The following is a 19,533-nucleotide window of genomic DNA, read 5'->3' as shown; positions in this document are numbered from 1 at the left end:
ATTTTCTCTTTCATTAAACTGTAATAATAATAATAATAATAATAATAATAATAATAATAATAATAATAATAATAATAATAATAATAATAATAATTTTTTTATTTTTTTTAAGGGAGGAGGCTTTATGCTTTTTACATTTTCAAAAAATGAAGAAAAGAATATAACTCAAAAAATATTCTGTTATAGGTGTTTATTAACAAATTTTTTTAATTGTAAAATTATTTGAAAACATCAATAACTTCTTTTTCAAATAAATAATTAATTATTATTTTTCCACGGGAATTAAGATTTTCAAAAATTTCAAATTTTCGATAATTCGAAGTCATAAGAGTGTGGTTTTTCAACTTCTAAGTATCAAGAGTCGATTGTATTAAAAATATTATTAATGTAACTTATTAAAAATTCTTTTTACCATTTTAATTCAATTATTATTTTCTAAAATTTTAAAATAAAATTTTTCTCTAAATCAACTATTTTTATTAATTTTTGAAAAAGTTCTTTGAGAATTTCGAAATATATTTGTTTAAAATAGAATTTTACGAAATTTGGATTATTCGAAAACTCTCCAAATAAATAAATTTCAGAAAATAAAAACTTCAAATTATATAAAAAAAATAAATTTAACTATTTCAGAAAAATTAATTCTTCAGAATTGCCAATTAAAAGTGTATAGAAAATTCAAATTTTCAAATATTTTAATTTTAAGAATTTCGATAAAAATTGTGCTAAAAATAATTAAAATTCTGCAATGAGCTTTATTTTTTATAAAAATAATTAAATTTCTAAAAGAAATTTATTATTAATAAATATAATTAAATCCATAAAAAAATTTTATATATAAAATTAATTGAATTATTAAGAAGAAAATTGTTATTTATAAAAATAATTGAGATTTTGACGATAATTTTTTTAAAATTTTGAACGTAATTGAACTATGTGAGAAGAATTTTATTACTTTTGAAAATAATTGAATATCTGAGATTATTTCTGAATTCTCCAAAATAAAATTTTTTAAAATGATTTTAACTAAAATTTTACTATAAATTAAAATTAGAATCATTACAATTTCAAAAAGACACAAAAATTCAGAATACTTAAATACTCCTCGTCGCTTTCTTCCTCGGCTTTCGACGTACTGGCTCTTGCAGAGTTCTCTTCAGAGGAGGAAGGATTAGCTGCGTAGCTTAGTCGAGTTTTAATTTTCAGGTTTATTGCCTTACTTCTTGTTGCTGTAAATTAATAATTTAAAGAAAAATTTTAATTGACATTAAATGTAAAATTCCATATGAATTTACGTGCAGAAATTATATCAGGCTTCACACTAAAAGCTCCCTTGCGGATTGTTTGGGTGAAAAGGGGGTCGAATTCGACCCCGTTATGTACCCGCTTTCTACTCGCTTTAGTAAATAGTAAATATCAAGCAAAGTAATAGTTTTTTTTAAGCAGGAAATTTTTTACTGAATCAAAACCCGTTTTTCTAGACAACTAGAAACTAGGAAAAGGTCAATCAACAGTTCTGAGAGGGAAGCAAAGTCTTCCGACAATTTGAGAAAAAAAAAATTGAATTTTGCTGAATTTTGTCAACTAAAAATTAGGAGAATTGTTACTTTTTTTTACAGAAAATTTTTTATTGACTCAAAAACAGTTTCTTTAGGCTACTAGGATATAGGGGAAGACGAATCAAAATCTACAAGAAGGGAGCAGAGTCTTCCGACAATTTGAGAAAAAAAATTTGAATTTTGCTGAATTTTGTCAACTAAAAATCAGGAAAATTGTGAATTTTTTTAAACAGGAAATTGTTTATTGACTCAAAAGCAGTTTCTCTAGGCCACTAGGATATAGGGGAAGACGAATCAAAAGCTGCGAGAAGGGAGCAGAGTCTTCCGACAATTTGAGAAAAAAAATTTTGAATTTTGCTGATTTTTGTCAACTAAAAATCAGGAAAATTGTTAATTTTTTTAAACAGGAAATTGTTTATTGACTCAAAAGCAGTTTCTCTAGGCCACTAGAATATAGGGGAAGACGAATCAAAAGCTGCGAGAAGGGAGCAGAGTCTTACGACAATTTGAGAAAAAAAATTTTGAATTTTGCTGATTTTTGTCAACTAAAAATCAGGAAAATTGTGAATTTTTTTAAACAGGAAATTGTTTATTGACTCAAAAGCAGTTTCTCTAGGCCACTAGGATATAGGGGAAGACGAATCAAAAGCTGCGAGAAGGGAGCAGAGTCTTCCGACAATTTGAGAAAAAAAATTTTGAATTTTGCTGATTTTTGTCAACTAAAAATCAGGAAAATTGTGAATTTTTTTAAACAGGAAATTGTTTATTGACTCAAAAGCAGTTTCTCTAGGCCACTAGGATATAGGGGAAGACGAATCAAAATCTACAAGAAGGGAGCAGAGTCTTCCGACAATTTGAGAAAAAAAATTTGAATTTTGCTGATTTTTGTCAACTAAAAATCAGGAAAATTGTTAATTTTTTTAAACAGGAAATTGTTTATTGACTCAAAAGCAGTTTCTCTAGGCCACTAGGATATAGGGGAAGACGAATCAAAATCTACAAGAAGGGAGCAGAGTCTTCCGACAATTTGAGAAAAAAAATTTTGAATTTTGCTGATTTTTGTCAACTAAAAATCAGGAAAATTGTTACTTTTTTTACAGAAAATTTTTTATTGACTCAAAAACAGTTTCTTTAGGCTACTAGGATATAGGGGAAGACGAATCAAAATCTACAAGAAGGGAGCAGAGTCTTCCGACAATTTGAGAAAAAAAATTTGAATTTTGCTGAATTTTGTCAACTTAAAATCAGGAAAATTGTTAATTTTTTTAAACAGGAAATTGTTTATTGACTCAAAAGCAGTTTCTCTAGGCCACTAGGATATAGGGGAAGACGAATCAAAAGCTGCGAGAAGGGAGCAGAGTCTTCCGACAATTTGAGAAAAAAAATTTTGAATTTTGCTGATTTTTGTCAACTAAAAATCAGGAAAATTGTTAATTTTTTTAAACAGGAAATTGTTTATTGACTCAAAAGCAGTTTCTCTAGGCTACTAGGATATAGGGGAAAACGAATCAAAAGCTGCGAGAAAGGAGAAGAGTCTTCCGACAAATTGAGAAAAAAAAATTTAAATTTTGCTGATTTTTGTCAACTAAAAATCAGGGAAATTGTTAATTTTTTTAAACAGGAAATTGTTTATTGACTCAAAAACAGTTTCTCTAGGCTACTAGGATATAGGGGAAGACGAATCAAAAGCTGCGAGAAGGGAGCAGAGTCTTCCGACAATTTAAGAAAAAAAATTTGAATTTTGCTGAATTTTGTCAACTTAAAATCAGGAAAATTGTTAATTTTTTTAAACAGGAAATTTTTTATTGACTCAAAAGCAGTTTCTCTAGGCCACTAGGATATAGGGGAAGACGAATCAAAATCTACAAGAAGGGAGCAGAGTCTTCCGACAATTTGAGAAAAAAAATTTGAATTTTGCTGATTTTTGTCAACTAAAAATCAGGAAAATTGTTAATTTTTTTAAACAGGAAATTGTTTATTGACTCAAAAGCAGTTTCTCTAGGCCACTAGGATATAGGGGAAGACGAATCAAAATCTACAAGAAGGGAGCAGAGTCTTCCGACAATTTGAGAAAAAAAATTTTGAATTTTGCTGATTTTTGTCAACTAAAAATCAGGAAAATTGTTACTTTTTTTACAGAAAATTTTTTATTGACTCAAAAACAGTTTCTTTAGGCTACTAGGATATAGGGGAAGACGAATCAAAATCTACAAGAAGGGAGCAGAGTCTTCCGACAATTTGAGAAAAAAAATTTGAATTTTGCTGAATTTTGTCAACTTAAAATCAGGAAAATTGTTAATTTTTTTAAACAGGAAATTGTTTATTGACTTAAAAGCAGTTTCTCTAGGCTACTAGGATATAGGGGAAGACGAATCAAAAGCTGCGAGAAGGGAGCAGAGTCTTCCGACAATTTGAGAGTCAGTTTAAAATTTCCTGCTCCAAAAAAATAGAATTTTCTTTCTTAACTATTTACTAAAGCGGGTATTAAGCGGGTACATAACAGAGTCGAATTCGACCCCCTTTCCACCATAACAATCCGCAAGGGCTACTATTTGCTACTTTTTTGATACGAGGCTACTTTTTGGCTACTTTTTTTAACATAATGCTACTAAAAGCTACTTATTTGAATAAATAGTCAAATTTAGATTTTTAGTTTTCAGATTTCCATTTAAAAACAGCGTTGAAAACTAAAATTGTTAATGAAAAACGACCATCAATAAGATATTAGAAAATAATTTTACCGACATTTACTCTATCAATAGTGACTGATTATAAATTGTGTTTAGATTTTCTTGCAAATGATAATTTTTAAGATTAATTACTTTTTTCGAGGAATTAGATTTATGAAATTTACTATTTATGAAAATAATGGAATATATTGCGAAGAAATTTTAAAAAATAAAATTATAATTCCGGTGACTAACTGTCCTCGATTATTTTCAAAAAATTTATACAAATTTCTTTAAAAAAAAGAAAATTATTTTTAATAAAATGTAAAGAAATTTCAATTATATCAAAAATGTTTAATTATTTGTTTATAAAAATTCAATTATCTTAAAAGAAAAGTATTTAAAAATTTACAAAATCTTATTCTTTAAAAATTTTTAAAAAAGTTTGCGAAAATTCAATTTTATTTAAAAAATGTTAAGTGTGTATCTTCTTTTAAATTAACTAATAAAAATTCTAATTATTAATCTTCGCACTAAGAAACATGAATACATTAGAATGAGACTCCTTATAAAATTTAATTATTAATCAATTGTTAAATTAAAATACTTTGAAAGTTCGATTTGTTAAAAAGTTTTTAATGAAATTCTTTAATAAATTTTATTATTTTCAGTTAAATTTCACGAAATTTCTATATTACGTAATTCGATTAATTTTTTAAATATTTATTTATTTACATACAATATTTGACACAGTGACTGATTTTTACTATGAAATTAATTATTTTTAACTAATTTAAATTTAGAGAACAGTTTTTGTCTATAAAAGTTGAAATAAAAAACGATTTTTTAAACACAAATTAAAATAATAAAACTTTTTCTAATTTGGTGTAAAAATTCCCGGTTTGGAATAAAATTTCTGGCTTATTCATAAAATAATAAAAATTTTACAGGAATTCAATTATTTTTAAAAATAATAAAATTTTAACAGAGATTCAATTACTTTCGTTAATATTAAAATTCTTTTAAGGAAATCAATTATTTTCACAAATAATAAAACTCATCGCAGAAATTCAATTATTTTTAATACAATTTAAATAATTTAATTCTCGAAGAATTGTCCAACCAAAATTGATTAAAAAATGAATTTCAGTTAAAATTCTAGATAATAATTCAATATTAAATGAATTGAAATTTTATAAATTTTCAATTTTGGATGAATTTAATTAAAAATTTTAAAGAACTTAAATTTTTTAAAAAATTTAATAATTCAAATTTTTCTGAAATTAGTTGAATTTTTTAAATATATATTTAATTATTTATTAAAAGGAATGGATTTATAAAAGAATTGTAGTTGAAAATACTTTAAAAAAAATTGAATTTTAGAGAATTTACAAATGAGTGCAAAAATTCAATTATTTTCAAAAGTAATAAAATTTGTCGCTGTAATTCAATTATTTAAATTTTTTAAAAAAAATTCTCGTAAAAATTTCAATTATCTTTATTAAATAATAAAATTCTTCTGCAAAATTAAATTATTTTCAAAAAATTTAATAAAATTGTTGACAAAATTATTTTTAAAAAAACTTAATAAAATTGTACGCAAAGATTTAATTATTTTCATAAAATAATAAAAATTTAATTTAATTTAATTAATTTAACTTTATAAATTAAAATAACTTTAATGAAAATAAAACCAAACTAAAAATAAAACAATAATTTAATAATAATATTAATAATTACTTTCTTCTGTGATGAATGCAATCACAGCTTTGCATGAACGGCTGCTATTTTTTATACATTTGACATTATAAATACTATTTTTGTCAAATTCTCCGTTCTCCAATTCGACATCTTCCAGAGGAACAATAAATGAAATATTCTTCTTCTTGTGGTTTCCACAAACATTTTCCACATATCTCACACAAGCCCACTGTTTTAATGCAGACATTTTTTAATTAATTTTTAATGACGCTGATTCCAGATTTCTAGATCGCTGTCAACACCTGAAGTTAGTTGTAGGTGTAGTCTTTTTTTTTTATTTCTAGGTTTGATATTTTTTATACATATACATAATACATATATATTTTTGAGGTTATTGAAAATCTCTAAAAAATTTTGTTAATATAATATTTATATTTATTTTATTTATTTAATTTTACAAAAAATGGTTATAAATGTGTGTATTCTGATTTACTCCAAAAATGAATAGATAGCGAGATTTACCAACTTCTTTAATTCTACAATTATTCGAAAACAACAATAACTTCATTTTTAAATAAATAATTAATCATTATTATTTTTCTATAGAAATTAAGATTTATTCCAACTTCTTCGAAATTACTTTAATTATTTAAATTCAATTCTTTCTAAAAATTCACGCAATAATACTTTTAATATCAAATTATTATTCAAAATTTTAACAAAAATTCACTTTTAAATTAATTTTTGTTAAAAAATTCTACGAGAATTTTATTAACAATTATTGAAAATAATTTATTTTAAAGAATACAATTAAAATTTTACTGAATTTTATTATATTAAAGAATATGGTAAAAAAGTCGCTTAAAATATTCGAAACTTTGAATTTTATTTATTTTTAACTGTCAATTTTAAAGAATTCATTTTTTTGAAAAAGTTTAATTAAGTATTAATTTAAAAAAGAAGTTATTAATGTTTTCAAATAATTTTACAATTAAAGAAATTTGTAAATAAATGAAACAGAAACCTTTCTTTGAGTAAAATTTTTCCTTTATTATCTAAAAATTAAGAAATTTTCAATTTATTCAATAAATTATTTATTTTTGCATTTAAATAATTAAATTCTCGTAGAATTTTCTAGTAAAAATTAATTTCAAAATGGATTGTAGTCAAATTTTTAGATAATAATTAAATATTAAAAACATAGCATGAATTTTGATATTAAAATTTTTTTAAATTCAGTTGCCAATGATGTGACGAAGATTGGCCTATTAAAGGCACTTTAATGGCAAAAATGTTGTATCTTTAATGGCAAAATATAATTGCCAGAATTGGGGCGTTGCTTGGCCCAATAATGGCACATTCACGGCAAAGTTGATCAATCTTTAATGGTAAAAGACAATTGTCAGTGATGTGACGAAGATCGGCTCATTAATGGCTCATTATTGGCACTTTAATAGCAAAAAATTTGTATCTTTCATGGCAAATTATAATTGCCTGTATTGGGACGTAGCTTGGCCCAATAACGGCACGTTATTATCAAAGTTGATCAATCTTTAATGGGAAAATTCAATTGCCAGTGATGTGACGAAGATCGGTCCATTAATGGCTGATTAGTGGCACTTTAATGGCAAAAATTTTGTATCTTTCATGGCAAATTATAATTGCCTGTATTGGGACGTAGCTTGGCTCAATAACGGCACAATATTGGTAAAGTTGATCAATCTGTAATGGCAAAATTCAATTGCCAGTGATGTGACGAAGATCGGTCCATTAATGGCTGATTAGTGTCACTTTAATGGCAAAAATTTTGTATCTTTGATGGCAAAATATAATTGCCAGAATTGGGATGTAGCTTGGCCCATGAATGGCACATTAATGTCTATCATTTTGTATCTATGATGGCAAATTATAATTGACAATATTGGGACGTAGCTCGGCCTAATAATGGGACAGTATCGGCCAATGTAGTGTAGCTTATAAGAACCCTTTTACTTCCTCGACTTCAAGTCAGAGTAGCAAAGTGGTCAGAGTGTTAGGCTGTGGTGCGTAAGGTTCAGGTATCGATCCCCGCGAGAGGTAAGAATTTTTCAAATATTTGTAAGTTTGAGTTTAATTTGGGGAAATAAGCCGTATAAATGTTATAAATTAATTAGTTAATTGAATAAAAAAAAATTTATTTTTATTTTTTTCTAATTTTGTCAACACTGGCGGAGTAATGGCAGCCAATATTGGGCCATTAATGCCTGCCGAGATCTGGCTGCCGACGTCCAACCGCCGGTTAACACCACAAGAGTCGGCGCAATGTTGGGCCAATATTGTCTGCCAAGTCTCGATGCCAGCTTTGCCAATACTGGGCCAGTGTTGGACCGCATTGGTTTTTGACTCTTGGCGGAGTAATGGCAGCCAATATTGGGCCATTAATGTCTGCCGTGATCTGGCTGCCGACGTCCAACCATGGTTAACACCACAAGAGTCGGCGCAAAGTCGGGCCAATATTGTCTGCCAAGTATTGATGCCAGCTTTGCCAATACTGGGCCAGTGTTGGGCCGCGTTGGTTTTCGCACTTGGGATTTAGTCGCATAAATTCACAACAAAGGTCACGAAAAGTCGCATAAAATTTGCAAAAAAGTTGAAAAAAAGTCGCATGGAATTTTAGAAAAAACGACAAAAACGAGACACGAAATTGTCAAAATGGTAAAAAAATCACATTTCTCGACAACACATACTTTAATATCAAACAATCCGGAATAAAATTTAATAAAACTCAAAGCAAAATTTTAATGAGGTATTTTTAACATTTTTTTCAAAATTCTCTTTAAAATGTAAAATATTTTTATAAATAATAAAATTCTTCTCTGAAATTCAATTATCTTCAAAAGTATTATTTTAAATTCTCCTCAAAATTTCAATTATCTTTATAAATACCAAAATTCTTCTGCAAAATTCAATTACTATTAAACATTTTTAAAGAAATCTGTTCAAAATTTCAATTATTTTTATATAAATAATGAAATTCTTCTCTGAAATTAAATTATTTGTAAAAATAATAATACAATTCTTGTCAAAATTTCAATTATCTTTATAAATATAATAAAATTCTTCTCTGAAATTAAATTATTTGTAAAAATAATAATAAATTCTTGTCAAAATTTCAATTATCTTTATAAATAATAAAATTCTTCTCTAAAATTCAATTATTTTTATAAGTAATAAAATTCTTCGCAGAAATTCAATTATATTCAAATTTTTTTTTCAAATTCAAATTTTCTCGATAAAATTCTTTACAAAATTCAATTATTTTCAAAAGTAAGAAAATTCTTCGCAGAAATTCAATAATTTTCGAAATTTTTTTAAAATTCTCCTCAAAATTTCAAATATCTTTGTAAATATCAAAATTATTCTGCAAAATTCAATTACTTACTAATGTTTTATAAATTTCTTCTCAATAATTCAATTATTTTCATAAAAATAATACAAAAAAATTTTTTTTTAAAAGTTTTATAATATAAAATAATGATTTTATCACTCGGTCATCTTTAATTGTAATAAAACAATTTTTTATAAGTTGTTTAATTTCAAAAATGTTTGAATTTGAATCTTTTGAAGAATTTTATTTCCTATGGAAAAATAATAATTAAATATTTATTTAAAAAAGAAGTTATTGATGTTTTCGAAAAATTTGAAAGAAATTTGCAAATAAATGTAACAGATCAGTTTTTTGACTAAAACTTTTTCCTTCAATTTTCTAAAAATTTTAAAAGTTTCACTTTCTAATTGACAAATAGAATTTATAAACATTTTTTTTCATTAATTTTTAAAAAACTTGAAATTTTATTAAAGCAATTGTAATTAAGAAATAGAAATGATGCAACTTATGGAAATTGAGAATTTCCTACAAAAATATTAAGAAACGAGATAATATGTTATGTTTTTTTTCCCTAAGGAGAAGAATGATTTTATGAACAATATTGTTTACAAAAAAAGATTTCTGCCATTTACAATTTAAGTTGAAAAGTAATTGAAAAATTTGAAAAAGTCGATTAGTCGCATTTTACCAAAAAAAATCTCGAAAATGTCGATTATTCACATTTTTTCACAAAAAAGTCGAAAAAAGTCACATTTCCTTAGAAAAGTCGAAAAAAGTCGAAAAAGTCGCACAATCCGAGCCCTGCAATAATTTTATTCTTGAAAAGAATTTTGCTATCTATTTATAAAGATAATTTAATTTTTAACGAAAATTTTATAAAAATTTTGAAAATAATTTTATTTCTGCAAAGCATTTTATTACTTTCCAAAAAACTTGAGTTCTTTAGTTACGAATTTTGAGAATTATCAAAATAATTCAATTTTGGAAAAAAATTTTATTAAAATTTCTTAAAATGATTGATTATACAGGGAAGAATTTTGTTGATTATCAAGAAAATTGCATTATAGCTTTTGAAATATTTGAATATTAAAAAATTAATTATTGTTAGAAGTAAAAAAAAATAGTGAGCGTTTTATATTAGAATTCGTGGTGCATTCATAATTTATGAGCCGAACAAAAGAAACCAAAAATTCTGAATTCTCTTATCAATTCAAATATAATATTTAAAAAAATATATTAATTTTCAGAAACATTTTTATTTTTTTTGTTTAAATCGAAAATTTAAAAGAATATAAAAAAAGCCAAAGTCTAAGACAAGAATGGCGCAAACCAGAACGCAAATTAAACGCAAAATAAACACAAACATTTTTTTTTAATTAAAATTTAAAAGAATACTAAAAAAGCCAAAGTCGAAGACAAGAATGGCGCAAACCAGAACGCAAATTAAACGCAAAATAAACACAAACATTTTTTTTTATTTAAAATTTAAAAGAATATTAAAAAAGCCAAAGTCGAAGACAAGAATGGCGCAAACCAGAACGCAAATTATACGCAAAATAAACACAAACATTTTTTTTTATTTAAAATTTAAAAGAATATTAAAAAAACCAAAGTCGAAGATAAGAATGGCGCAAACCAGAACGCAAAATAAACACAAACATTTTTTTTTATTTAAAATTTAAAAGAATATTAAAAAAAGCAAAAGTCGAAGACAAGAATGGCGCAAACCAGAACGAAAAATAAACGCAAAATTTTTTTTCTTTAATCGAAAATTGAAAAGAATATAAAAAAAGCCAAAGTCGAAGACAAGAATGGCGCAAACCAGAACGTTCAGACGAGGGGGAAATTGGAACGGCCCAATCAATCTCCCATCAATAATTCCTGCCCACAGATGAACTGAGAAACGGACTTGGAAACTTCTAGGCATCGTTACGTACGGATTAGTATCGCTCCAGTAATGTTCATTTTTGAAGTTCGAAGTTCCGTCTCTACCAAAACGGCATTCATCAGTGAACAGGATTCTTCGATGGAAATTAGCGTCAAGACGATTTCTCCTCAATGCCCAGCGGCAGAAATATCTTCTTCTGTCGTGATCCGGGTCGCCATGCAGAGCTTGCACTCTGGCAAAAGAGTAATCATGGTACCTGAAATAAAAATATTTTAAAAAATAATCAAAATTTTTTTTAATTAATTAAAAAAAGTAGTTTTAAAATAAAAAAAAAACTAAAAAATTAGCTAACTCCCTGACAAATTTTTTATTTTCCCTGACTAAAAAATTTTGAAATTATTTAATATTCTACATTGCAGACTTCGCACTAGATAATTAATTTTAAAAAAGTAGCTATCGAAAAATTAATCTAAAATTTAAATATTTATAAAAATAATGTAATTCTTGCCAAGAATTTTTTAAAAATTATTAAATAACTAATTTCTTACGACTAATTTTATACAAATTCTAATTTAAATAATTGAATTCCTGAGAAATTTTTCTAATTCATGAAAAGAACTAAATTCTTAAAAAAATTTTATAAAGAAGTGAATTTTCTTTGGGAATTTTATGAAAATAGTAGATAATTAAAAATGGTATTTAATTGCAAAAAGTTTTTAAAAATATTTAAATTTTAAAAAGGATTCTACTAAAATTTTTAAGAATAATTGAATGTCTGTGTGGCATTTTAATAAATTTTTTATGAAAATAATTCAATTCCTAAGAAGCATTTAATGGTTTATGAAAATAATTGAATTCCTGAAAACGATTTTATTAGAATTTTTTTAAATAGTTGAATTTTCAAGATAAAATTTATTACTTTTAGAAAATAATTGAATTCTTGTGATGAATATTGTTATTTAAGAAAATATTTGAATTTTACAAAGAATTTAAATAAAATGCCTCACAATAATTGAATTCTTCCAGAATTTAAAAAAAGATTTTTTTAAATAATTGATTTTTTTTTGAAGAATTGAAATTAAATTTTTAAGAATAATTACATTTTTTGAGCAATTCCTGTAAAATTTTTCTTTAAAAGTAATTGAAATTCTGCAATGATATTTATTATTTATGAAAAAAATTGAATAGTTGAAAAGAATTTTATTAAAATTTTCAAAATGAATTAAATTCCTGAGAACAATTTTATTATTTATGAATAATTGAATTCGTGATAAGAATTTTCTAAACATTGTTTTAAATTATTAATTTTTTCGAAACATAATTTAAATATTATGAAAATTTTATTTTAAATAATTGAATTCTTGCGTGAAAAACTTTATTTATGAAAATAATTAAATTTCTCTATTAATTCATTTTAAATAGTATAAAAAATAATTGAAATTCTTCGATGAGTTTTAATATTTATGAAAATAATTAAATTTTCTCAAAAATTTCTTTAAAAAATTAAATTTCCATAAAAAATCTTATTATTAGTGAAAATAATTGAATTATTGTGCGAAGAAATGTAAAAAAAATTGTGTTAAATAATTGATTTTTTCGAAATTTTGTTGAAAATGCTATTAAATTAATTTAATTCCAGTGGAAATTTTATTATTTATGAAAATATTTGAATTTTGGATCTTGAATTTTCTCGTATATTTTTTTTAAATAATTGAATTGTTTTGCGTAATTTTATGAAAATAGTTAAAAATATTGAAAATAATTGAATTGTTTTAAAGAATTATTATGTCCGTAAGATCGTTAGGGGTCAAAGTTTTTTAATTTGTGGTTTCTTTCGATCAAAATTCCCTGTCTTTTAAAAAATTTTTAAAAATTCCCTGACTTTTCCCTGATTTCCAGTTTTTCTCTGACTTGCGGCCACCCTGACACGTACAAAATGGTTTTGAAGCGTAAAGTGTGCTTTACGACATACACATTTATTAATTAAAATCACCATTTCTTTTTTAAAAATTTTAAACTCGCGCGCCAATAAATAGGAGAATAAGAAACAAAAGAAAAGAATTAACGCATATAATTTTAATTTTAATATGGGAATTTTTTTTTTATAAAAATTATTGAAATTATATTTCAGGTTCAGTTTATTATCACTACTTAGAAATTTTTTTTTATTAAAAATATTAAGAATAATTTTTTTTATTTTAACTATTAGCGGATTTAAAGTAGTAAAAAATTAAAAAAAAAATAAAAAAACATCTTTTAGTACCACAAAATAAAAAAGTATCCAAATAGTAGCTAATTAGAAAAAAATAATAAATAGTAGATTTTAGTAGAGGAATGCGAATTAAATATAAATCAACATACTTTGCATCTCAATCCTCAATCCTCCTTGGAGCACCAATTCGTCCATTTTGTGGAGCCAATGGTTTACCATTATTCACATGAATCATCAAACGTGTAATTACACTAGCATTCGGAAAATGTTGTCTGTCGGCATACCGATTTCTGTAAATAATCGCCGCCCGATTGGAACTACCATTGGCAGCATCGTGACATCTTATCATGTCAATGTACTCTTCTTGTGTATAAAGAACCATTCTTCTCAAACACACGACACTTTAATGAATATGAATATGAAACTCTTGTCATTCGTAAAAACAAATTCAAAAACAAGTGACTTTCAATTTCATCTGAAGTTTGCAGTTACAAACAGGGTTAAGGTACTGCCACAGCTCTCTATTTACAGCTGCCTGCGCAGACAGCCGGGCTCAATTAGGCGGCAGATTTAAATTAATATTTTCTTTTTAATTAAAATTATTATTAAAACTGAATAAAAAATAATAATTTTTATAATAATAATAAAAAAGACTAAATTTGATATTCGGCTCAAGAAATTATTTTTCAAAATTCTCAAAACTAGCTTTTTCAATAAACTATTTTTATTGAATTATAAAGATGGTGCTTTTCTTACAAATTAAAAGTCGGAATAAGAGGAAAAATTTGTTGTAATACTTCAAAAGAAATAGTTGATCAATTGTAGAAACAATATTGCATTAATTAACTTTGCTTTTTGCATTTTTTTGGATTTCTCAACGTCCGGCACTGATTATTCAAAACGTCGATGTATACATCATACGACAGACCATCTGAATGCTTGCCAATATAATCTAAATTATGAAATAAAAACACCACAGTAAAGTTAAAGCTGAAATATTTAATTAATAAAATGAGTATAAGTGATATATAACCCCGCAATGTACTGCTCCGCGAAGCAGGGTGCGCGAGGGTTACACTAAAAAAACTTAATTGATTCAAATATACGATTAATTGAATATTATCAATTGGATATTTAATTGAATTAAATAATATTTATTGAAGTCAATTAAATGGTATTTTTTTTATCTAAAATAATTATTTTTACTCCACGTAGAGCATAAAAAAGACCCTGAAAATCATAAAACAACAAAAAAAAATTGTGAATGTTATTAACAATTTAGTTTTTTTGTAGTCTAAAATACAAAAAATTTTTCTCGAAATCTATTTGACCGATTTAAAAATGACAAAATAGGTTTTCTTCGACATAACAAACTATTTAAAAATAATTTTTGTTTTTAAAAAAATTAATTTTTAATAGTTTTTTTTTAAATTCAATGATTTTCGAAATTTTTTTAAAATTCTCCTCAAAATTTCAAATATCTTTGTAAATATCAAAATTATTCTGCAAAATTCAATTCCTTACTAATGTTTTATAAATTTCATCTCAATAATTCAATTATTTTCATAAAAATAATACAAAAAAATTTTTTTTTAAAAGTTTTATAATATAAAATAATGATTTTATCACTCGGTCATCTTTAATTGTAATAAAACAATTTTTTATAAGTTGTTTAATTTCAAAAATGTTTGAATTTGAATCTTTTGAAGAATTTTATTTCCTATGGAAAAATAATAATTAAATATTTATTTAAAAAAGAAGTTATTGATGTTTTCGAAAAATTTGAAAGAAATTTGCAAATAAATGTAACAGATCAGTTTTTTGACTAAAACTTTTTCCTTCAATTTTCTAAAAATTTTAAAAGTTTCACTTTCTAATTGACAAATAGAATTTATAAACATTTTTTTTCATTAATTTTTAAAAAACTTGAAATTTTATTAAAGCAATTGTAATTAAGAAATAGAAATGATGCAACTTATGGAAATTGAGAATTTCCTACAAAAATATTAAGAAACGAGATAATATGTTATGTTTTTTTTCCCTAAGGAGAAGAATGATTTTATGAACAATATTGTTTACAAAAAAAGATTTCTGCCATTTACAATTTAAGTTGAAAAGTAATTGAAAAATTTGAAAAAGTCGATTAGTCGCATTTTACCAAAAAAAATCTCGAAAAAGTCGATTATTCACATTTTTTCACAAAAAAGTCGAAAAAAGTCACATTTCCTTAGAAAAGTCGAAAAAAGTCGAAAAAGTCGCACAATCCGAGCCCTGCAATAATTTTATTCTTGAAAAGAATTTTGCTATCTATTTATAAAGATAATTTAATTTTTAACGAAAATTTTATAAAAATTTTGAAAATAATTTTATTTCTGCAAAGCATTTTATTACTTTCCAAAAAACTTGAATTCTTTAGTTACGAATTTTGAGAATTATCAAAATAATTCAATTTTGGAAAAAAATTTTATTAAAATTCCTTAAAATGATTGATTATACAGGGAAGAATTTTGTTGATTATCAAGAAAATTGCATTATAGCTTTTGAAATATTTAAATATTAAAAAATTAATTATTGTTAGAAGTAAAAAAAAATAGTGAGCGTTTTATATTAGAATTCGTGGTGCATTCATAATTTATGAGCCGAACAAAAGAAACCAAAAATTCTGAATTCTCTTATCAATTCAAATATAATATTTAAAAAAATATATTAATTTTCAGAAACATTTTTATTTTTTTTGTTTAAATCGAAAATTTAAAAGAATATAAAAAAAGCCAAAGTCTAAGACAAGAATGGCGCAAACCAGAACGCAAATTAAACGCAAAATAAACACAAACATTTTTTTTATTTAAAATTTAAAAGAATATTAAAAAAGCCAAAGTCGAAGGTAAGAATGGCGCAAGCCAGAACGCAAATTAAACGCAAACATTTTTTTTTTAATCGAAAATTTAAAAGAATTTTAAAAAAAGCCAAAGTCGAAGGTAAGAATGGCGCAAGCCAGAACGCAAATTAAACGCAAACAATTTTTTTTAATCGAAAATTGAAAAAAATATTAAAAAAGCCAAAGTCGAAGGTAAGAATGGCGCAAGCCAGAACGCAAATTAAACGCAAACAATTTTTTTTAATCGAAAATTGAAAAAAATATTAAAAAAGCCAAAGTCGAAGGTAAGAATGGCGCAAACCAGAACGCAAATTAAACGCAAACATTGTTTTTTAATCGAAAATTTAAATTTGTAAAAAAAACCGAAGACGAAGACAAGGTTTGCAAAAATCAATACTCATACTCGAAGGAATGAAAAAACAAATTTACAAATTATTTCTGACATTTTGCGGCAACCTTGGTTCGAAGATATCCCCCCGACGACGGCGGCACCACCTCAACCGTGTAACGAAATTTTCGTTTGCTCTTTGCAACATTTCTGGTGTCACCGTCGCAATTGCCTCCCTCAACCTCTGATGCAATTGTTCAAGATTGTTCACCGGGTTTCGGTAAATGAGGGATTTCAAATGTCCCCAGAGGAAGAAGTCGAGTGGATTAAGATCCGGCGATCTCGGAGGCCACTCGACTGCACTTCCAAGTGAAATGACGCGTTCACCGAAAATATTTTGCAAATGCAAAATATTTTGACGAGTGCAATGAGCAGGATGCCCATCCTGCATCATTATAATTTCGTCAACTTGGATTCCCTGCTGCGCCAATAAGCGGGGGAGATGAACCCGCAAGAATTCGTTATACAATCGACCGTTCAGACGAGGGGGAAATTGGAACGGCCCAATCAATCTCCCATCAATAATTCCTGCCCACAGATGAACTGAGAAACGGACTTGGAAACTTCTAGGCATCGTTACGTACGGATTAGTATCGCTCCAGTAATGTTCATTTTTGAAGTTCCAAGTTCCGTCTCTACCAAAACGGCATTCATCAGTGAACAGGATTCTTCGATGGAAATTAGCGTCAAGACGATTTCTCCTCAATGCCCAGCGGCAGAAATATCTTCTTCTGTCGTGATCCGGGTCGCCATGCAGAGCTTGCACTCTGGCAAAAGAGTAATCATGGTACCTGAAATAAAAATATTTTAAAAAATAATCAAAATTTTTTTTAATTAATTAAAAAAAGTAGTTTTAAAATAAAAAAAAAACTAAAAAATTAGCTAACTCCCTGACAAATTTTTTATTTTCCCTGACTAAAAAATTTTGAAATTATTTAATATTCTACATTGCAGACTTCGCACTAGATAATTAATTTTAAAAAAGTAGCTATCGAAAAATTAATCTAAAATTTAAATATTTATAAAAATAATGTAATTCTTGCCAAGAATTTTTTAAAAATTATTAAATAACTAATTTCTTACGACTAATTTTATACAAATTCTAATTTAAATAATTGAATTCCTGAGAAATTTTTCTAATTCATGAAAAGAACTAAATTCTTAAAAAAATTTTATAAAGAAGTGAATTTTCTTTGGGAATTTTATGAAAATAGTAGATAATTAAAAATGGTATTTAATTGCAAAAAGTTTTTAAAAATATTTAAATTTTAAAAAGGATTCTACTAAAATTTTTAAGAATAATTGAATGTCTGTGTGGCATTTTAATAAATTTTTTATGAAAATAATTCAATTCCTAAGAAGCATTTAATGGTTTATGAAAATAATTGAATTCCTGAAAACGATTTTATTAGAATTTTTTTAAATAGTTGAATTTTCAAGATAAAATTTATTACTTTTAGAAAATAATTGAATTCTTGTGATGAATATTGTTATTTAAGAAAATATTTGAATTTTACAAAGAATTTAAATAAAATGCCTCACAATAATTGAATTCTTCCAGAATTTAAAAAAAGATTTTTTTAAATAATTGATTTTTTTTTGAAGAATTGAAATTAAATTTTTAAGAATAATTACATTTTTTGAGCAATTCCTGTAAAATTTTTCTTTAAAAGTAATTGAAATTCTGCAATGATATTTATTATTTATGAAAAAAATTGAATAGTTGAAAAGAATTTTATTAAAATTTTCAAAATGAATTAAATTCCTGAGAACAATTTTATTATTTATGAATAATTGAATTCGTGATAAGAATTTTCTAAACATTGTTTTAAATTATTAATTTTTTCGAAACATAATTTAAATATTATGAAAATTTTATTTTAAATAATTGAATTCTTGCGTGAAAAACTTTATTTATGAAAATAATTAAATTTCTCTATTAATTCATTTTAAATAGTATAAAAAATAATTGAAATTCTTCGATGAGTTTTAATATTTATGAAAATAATTAAATTTTCTCAAAAATTTCTTTAAAAAATTAAATTTCCATAAAAAATCTTATTATTAGTGAAAATAATTGAATTATTGTGCGAAGAAATGTAAAAAAAATTGTGTTAAATAATTGATTTTTTCGAAATTTTGTTGAAAATGCTATTAAATTAATTTAATTCCAGTGGAAATTTTATTATTTATGAAAATATTTGAATTTTGGATCTTGAATTTTCTCGTATATTTTTTTTAAATAATTGAATTGTTTTGCGTAATTTTATGAAAATAGTTAAAAATATTGAAAATAATTGAATTGTTTTAAAGAATTATTATGTCCGTAAGATCGTTAGGGGTCAAAGTTTTTTAATTTGTGGTTTCTTTCGATCAAAATTCCCTGTCTTTTAAAAAATTTTTAAAAATTCCCTGACTTTTCCCTGATTTCCAGTTTTTCTCTGACTTGCGGCCACCCTGACACGTACAAAATGGTTTTGAAGCGTAAAGTGTGCTTTACGACATACACATTTATTAATTAAAATCACCATTTCTTTTTTAAAAATTTTAAACTCGCGCGCCAATAAATAGGAGAATAAGAAACAAAAGAAAAGAATTAACGCATGTAATTTTAATTTTAATATGGGAATTTTTTTTTTATAAAAATTATTGAAATTATATTTCAGGTTCAGTTTATTATCACTACTTAGAAATTTTTTTTTATTAAAAATATTAAGAATAATTTTTTTTATTTTAACTATTAGCGGATTTAAAGTAGTAAAAAATTAAAAAAAAAAATAAAAAAACATCTTTTAGTACCACAAAATAAAAAAGTATCCAAATAGTAGCTAATTAGAAAAAAATAATAAATAGTAGATTTTAGTAGAGGAA

The 19,533-nt window shown here is 24.8% G+C and overlaps 1 protein-coding gene across 1 annotated transcript; it reads right to left on the bottom strand.

Moving 5' to 3' along the window:
• On the bottom strand, positions 1-6,281 carry LOC122502719. Its single transcript, XM_043612889.1, has 3 exons — positions 5,969-6,281; positions 1,095-1,229; positions 1-18 (listed from the first exon to the last, which is right to left on the bottom strand). The coding sequence occupies exons 1-3, from the start codon at positions 6,174-6,176 to the stop codon at positions 14-16; spliced, it is 348 nt and encodes a 115-aa protein (XP_043468824.1). The 5' UTR covers positions 6,177-6,281; the 3' UTR covers positions 1-13.
• Between the last annotated feature and the right edge of the window lie 13,252 nt (positions 6,282-19,533).

This window comes from Leptopilina heterotoma, unplaced genomic scaffold (genome assembly GCF_015476425.1).
Source record: "Leptopilina heterotoma isolate Lh14 unplaced genomic scaffold, ASM1547642v1 Lhet_237, whole genome shotgun sequence".
Taxonomy (NCBI): Eukaryota; Metazoa; Arthropoda; class Insecta; order Hymenoptera; family Figitidae; genus Leptopilina; species Leptopilina heterotoma.
Note: the sequence above shows the minus strand (reverse complement) of the source record. Positions and strands in the feature narration are given on the sequence as shown.

Excerpts from the sequence above, each read along its gene's own strand:
- LOC122502719 (XM_043612889.1), bottom strand. The coding sequence starts at position 6,176 with ATGTCTGCATTAAAACAGTGGGCTTGTGTGAGATATGTGGAAAATGTT. Across the intron at positions 1,230-5,968 it reads TGCATTCATCACAGAAGAAA|CAACAAGAAGTAAGGCAATA; the intron begins GTAATTATTAAT and ends ATTAATTTACAG.